Source organism: Leuciscus leuciscus (assembly GCF_965113295.1).
Source record: "Leuciscus leuciscus genome assembly, chromosome: 5".
Lineage (NCBI taxonomy): Eukaryota > Metazoa > Chordata > Actinopteri > Cypriniformes > Leuciscidae > Leuciscus > Leuciscus leuciscus.
In genome coordinates this window covers 46629441-46635440 of record NC_138729.1, presented here as the reverse complement: position 1 = coordinate 46635440, position 6000 = coordinate 46629441, and the positions used below count along the sequence as shown (strand labels likewise).

Genomic DNA, 6000 nt, shown 5'->3' with positions numbered 1-6000 from the left:
TTTTTTTTTTTTTTTTGGACCAAACGAATCAAGCGAAACGAACTGCAAGTGTGAACACACCATTAGTTTCCGACATGCCTTATAAGCGGTAGACCAATCACAACACATTGGGCCGTCTGACCAATCAGAGCAGAGTAGGCACTCAGAAAGGAGGGGTTAAGAGAGACTGAATCATTGATCGAACCGTTTCAGACACTGTGAGAAAAGATGTGATGCTGCACTGTATATTATGAGAAAAATAAAGTGTTTTTTTGTCCTTTTATGCATGTAAACCTATTGAATCTATCAAATAAAATTAGGAACCTTTAAAATAGCATAATAGGGGCACTTTAACATTAAACATTTTATCATGAAATTATTATCTAGCATTCTGCCTTTATTCAGTAGAGCTAAATGTATTAAATAATTAATTCTCCTTTGTACATCCAGGTTCAGTTTATTCTATTTACTTTATGGAATTTGTACTGTTTTGTCTGTTGCCTGTTTTGACTAGAAATAAATGTGCAGGATAAGTTATTATTTTTGCTATAACCTGGAAAATGTACATTTCTATTAAACCATCAAAAGTTTGCCTTTACATCTGTAATTAAATGAGTGTATTGTTGAACTTCCAGATGAACAAAAATCAATGAACTTTATATTCTTAAGTCAACGTAAAAGAAAAATGGCTTTGTTGAGTCTTATTGTGAACAGCGTTGTTATTGTCAACTAAAACTATTCAAATAATGTTAATTAATTGAAATAAAATATAAATATTAGATGAAAAACTTAAAAAACTTAAATGAGAATTAGAAATGAAATGACTGAAATAAAATAAGTTGAAGCTGAAGTACTAAAATACAAAAAAACACAAAAAAACTAAAACTGAAATAAAAGTAATTTAAAGCTCAGTAGAATTAAATATAATAAAACAAAAAAAAGAAGAGAACAGGGTTTCTGAAACTTTAAAAAAAATGTTTATAAAAACTGAAAATATATAATAAAAGCTGGTCAATAATATTAAACAATACTAACATTACACTTATTGTGAGTGACATATTCTATATACAAGTTGAGGGACCAGTTTACAGTTAATGTCAAGTTTAGGCTTACAGCCAGGGTTAGGTGCTTCTACATCAGTGTTATTCTCTTGTCATTTCCCTTTTAAGGATAAGTTATGGGTAGGGTTAGGTTTAGGGGTATTTTTCTGCATCTAAAATGACTTTCTTTTTCTGCTTGTGTCACCTATACTACTTAAGTCTAAACCAATGAGTTCTAGCTGTGTTTTAGATGGGGCGTCGTCTGGTTCTGTTCTAATATGAAATGCCTATTTTTCTTGAACCAATCCATTCCCAGTGCACACAATGCTGCACAACATTGTTTTCTCAGTAAGTAAAAGATTTTATGAATACTGTTGACCTTTTAAACCTCAAGTGTTTGTCCTCATAATTGCACACCATCTACACTGCAAGTGTGCAACAGCAGCAATACGATTACACTCCTATTATAACCAACAAAGTATTTTCGTCAGTGCACGCCTACTGTATGTAATTTAGATTGCTTCTTTGATTATAACCTGAGTGTTCTAGGTTTGTTGTGTCACAAGCAGTGTAGACGGGGCGTAAGTGAGCTGACAGGAGTGTGTTTAGTATAACATACTACTGTTGGCTAAACCTCTCCCTACTGAAGTGTGCATCGCTGTCTTATGCCAGACTCCTGCAGCGCACGAGTAGTTGAAGGCATCGGACGAGGACTTGAGCGCCGGCCAGAATTGACAAAGCAATGGGTCATCATCCGCAAACAATCCCAGCACGCTCCGCCATCTGTTTATAGGAGAGGACAGAACATGGATTCCTACAGTGTGATAGTCTATGACCCATACTTGAGCACTTTTCAGTGCACAACTGATTAGAGGTTGTTCATTCTTCACGTGATATTTCCATTCCAAATTTGGCATATATGGTGCAAGGTTTCTCTTTTAAATGAATAAATATGTAAGAGTGTTTGGATCCCTGTTGAAGAGGCTACTTCACTAGATGACAACAAAAGTCTGAACTGCTAGTTGATGTCTTTCTATATGTTAATTATGTTAGAGTATTATGGAATATGAGAAAATTGAGTTCTTGTGTTTTTCAAGTTGAGAGAAACAATAGCATCACTTGATAATAAATGAGTGGATGCACTGTGTATATTAATAATGTGGCATATGGTTCACATTAACATATTGAATGATTTTGACATTAAATTATTTTTTAAATAGCATTTAATCTTCCTTTAGTTTAGGAAATGTATTATCACAATAATGTGTTGTCATTTGTCCATCCAGTTTCAGTATTTTCTTTAAATACAAATTAAAAATGAGTTTTTTCCATTTACTCTGAATGTGAACGATTGCATACAGTAACTATAAAGGTTTGGGAGAAACTTGCACAATATAAAAAATATATATATATAAAAAAATCCCATCACCTTGTTGCCCAAACCTATTATAATATCTTAATGAAATGCATAATTTTTTTTATTATTATTATTATTTATAATTACATGCAATTCTGTGGTGGTTAGTCTTTAAAAAAAAATGTCTAGTGCAGTGCTGTAAATCATTGCAATAAAATTTTTTCAACTTGATGCCAGACGTAGCCAAAGGATGTGATTTTTTTTACTGCTACTGACGTGCAATTTACCATACAAATTTAATCACTATTTCATCACACCACAAGCAAATGCTTCTTAATATTCTGCTTAATATTATGCTTCTGTCATAATATTATTGAAAGTCCTTAATAGTGAATGCCAAGTCGAAGAAATGTGTACTATGAGGAATCTTCTCAAATTCAGTCAGTGTCGCATCCATTAATTTGGTAATGAAAGATGCCTGGTTGTTTTGGCACTCTTCATGTTGTGAATTTCTGAGCTTCACACATGGATGAATCATTAGTCATTGTGTTAAAGTTCATTAATGAGCAGCAATATGCGCCTTTGAGGTTTCAATCCTAATGGAATATACACGAAATAGACATTCAGTTCCCCTGGGTTTAATTTAGTATTTGTATTGAATTGAATTGAATTAAAAACCTTCTTGATCACTAATGGATCTTTTAATATTCAATATAACTATATGCATGCTGTTGTTCTTCAGTCACTTGAGAAGTCAATCTGTAAAAAATGAGATATTTTATTTGTCATATATTTATGCTCGTACACCAGCAAAATAAAATGCATATCTATAATTCCATCGCAATGTCAGTGAACAAATAGACAGCATTCCTTCCCAAGATGCCACCTGCAGTGTGTCATGACGCAAACAGAACATAGCACATATTTGGGGAGAATTAAACATGTGTCTTTACTGAAATACTTAGAAACATAAAAAACAGCATCAAACAAATGTATCACTTTTAAAAGAAAGAAAAAAAAAATATTGGGAACAAAAATAAATAAATGTCATTTCCCTTCGGTTTCATATCAGCAACATTCCTGGGTGCTTTCGGCGATCTGGTTTAGTCATGGTTTAAGGATTTTTCTTCTTTTTTTAAGTGGTTCATCTACAATAGTCACTTTCTGGTCAGCTTTTTTGGAGGTGATGTGGGAATAGGGAGCTCTTCGCAGTGTTGCTTAAACACAGCACATTAAAAGTACATAGAACAAACATTTGGGCACCCAGTTTTATATACATTAGATTTCATGTATTCTGTAAAGGCATCCATTTCTTTTAATGCGTCATTAGCATTGCAACTTTATTCTCAACCATGCGGAGCAACGTCGTAACCCCCTTTTCAACGTCTTTTGTCTGTCCACTCAGGCTACTGCAGGTATTTTGTGTCATTGTCAAGAGCAAACTGATGGATGAGAGTATGAACTAGGACAAAACCAGAGACAACCAGAACAAGGGGAGAAAGAGAACAGCCAATACTTGAATGGTAGACCCATGACCCTTTAGGCAATACTGGTCTGATTTGGGCTTTTTGGAGCACTTTTTTTTCTTCCTAGATGGCGCTGTAGAAGGTTCCAGATTGTCCAGCAGCTCTGGGTCAATTTTGTCCAAGGTCTGGTCAAGGTGGTTGGACATGGTTCCCAAAGGACCATCATTGAGACTCTGCTTATTACGAGTGTCGTTTTTCGTTTGATCAACCTCCCGAAACTTGGTCTTGGAGATGTTCTCCTTTTCTTTCAGGGGATTGTTGGTGATCTGCCGGCTGTTGTAGGATGAAGGATCTGGGTGGGACTTGCTGGAGATAATGGAGGATTTGTCATTATCCGAAAGACAGCACCTGGGAATGCTTTCGACAAGAGGATCTTCAAGGGAGAGGAACTTTCCAGAGCGTGCCTTGGTGTTGAAGATACTGGTTTGAACCTGTGCTGGAGAGTCCACGCACCCCTCCAAATCGTCACTTTTCAGTCGTTTCAGGTCCTTCCCAGTCAGAGAGGTGGGAAGGTGGCACTCCAACTCGGAGCTAGACCCTTTGAAGCGTTTGAACCAGTCCCACAACGGCCTGGCTCGACAGTCACAAATCCATTGGTTCCCATTGAGCCTTAGGTACTGGAGGGACACCAGAGGGTTCATGGCCTCCCCTGTCAACATGGTGAGGTTGTTGAAAAAGAGAAACAAGGTTGTCAGCTTGCCCAGATCGTTGAAAGCCCGCTGCTGCACGTGTATAATGCGGTTCTGGTGCAGGAGCAAGCGGTCAAGGTTGGTGAGACCACGCAGCATGTGATCGGTCACCACCTTGATCTTGTTGTTATGTAAGAATAGGTAGGTGAGGTTCGCCAGGTCCAGGAAAGTGTCCTCGTGCAGGGCCAGAAGGTTATTATCCTGCAGGTACAGATACTGGAGCGAGAAGAGTCCTCGGAAAACTCCCACCGGGAGCTCGGACAGCCCGCATCTGTGCAGGTGAAGGGTGTGCAGCTTGGTCAGACCGCGGAATGCGGTGGGACTTATGATGCGAAGGTTGCTGTTGTCGCCGATGTCTAATTCTTCCAGTCTCTCCAGCCCGTAAAAGGCCCCCGCCTCAATATGGCTGATATTATTCGAGTACATCCACAAGACCGTGAGGTTATGCACAGAACTAAAGCTGGTTGATCGGACCACTGTCAGTTTGTTGCTCTGGAGGAATATTCGCTGGCTACGGACGGGGATCTCAGTGGGAATGGAGAACAGACCCTGCTGCTGACAGGCCACGGTTGGCCTCGGCTCGCTGTAGCACACACACTTCGCCGGGCAGCCATTCATCACTGGCACCATGTTAAGCCATAACACCAGGCAGAGGAGGCGACCACCTGTTGAGAAGAGACAGATAGGCAACTGGTCAGTTTGAGGTCAAGACAGCAGCTACTTCATTTGGCAGGTGACATCATTTCATGTTTGAACAATTTTACACAAGCTTGAAATAAGAATGTTAAACTGTGATCATGCATCATTTACATCGCTCCCAGTTACAACTTGCTTTTAATACGCTTCAACAGAATCTTTATGATTTAAAACTTGTTTTAAACGCAGATAAAACTAAAGTCATGCTTTTTTCAAATTCAAAATCTAAGTCAAATCTCCCATCAATCCTTACTTCCCAGGGTATGAAAATTGAATGTGTTTCTAAGTATAGATATCTTGGTATTTTAATTGATGAATCTCTTTCTTTTAGCCTTCATATTCAGCAGCTAGCAAAAAGATTAAAACTTAAATTAGGATTTTACTTTAGAATCAAATCCTGCCTTTCGTTCAAATCTAGAAAGAGGCTGGTCGCTGCCACGTTTATGTCTGTACTTGACTATGGTGATGTTTTATATATGCATGCGTCATCTCAAAGTTTACATGCACTGGACACTGTATACCATGGATCTCTGAGGTTCATCACTGGTATGAAGGCCCTCACTCACCATTGTGAATTGTATGAACGTGTTGGATGGCCCTCTCTATCAACACGTAGACTTCAACACTGGCTTATCTTCATCTACAAGGCTATTTTAGGTCTCCTCCCACCCTACCTTCTGACCTATATCAGTATAAATAGTACCGGGTCCTAT

The 6000-nt window shown here is 38.1% G+C and overlaps 1 protein-coding gene across 3 annotated transcripts in view; it reads right to left on the bottom strand.

Moving 5' to 3' along the window:
• Nucleotides 1-3143: 3143 nt before the first annotated feature.
• rtn4r (reticulon 4 receptor) overlaps nt 3144-6000 on the bottom strand; it is an 88624-nt gene continuing 85767 nt past the window's right edge. For all 3 annotated transcript variants that reach the window (XM_082170845.1, XM_082170846.1, XM_082170844.1), the window contains exon 2: nt 3144-5256. In XM_082170845.1, the coding sequence (XP_082026971.1) occupies nt 3839-5256 (1418 nt within the window). In that variant the 3' untranslated portion in view covers nt 3144-3838. The remainder of the gene's footprint in view (nt 5257-6000) is intronic.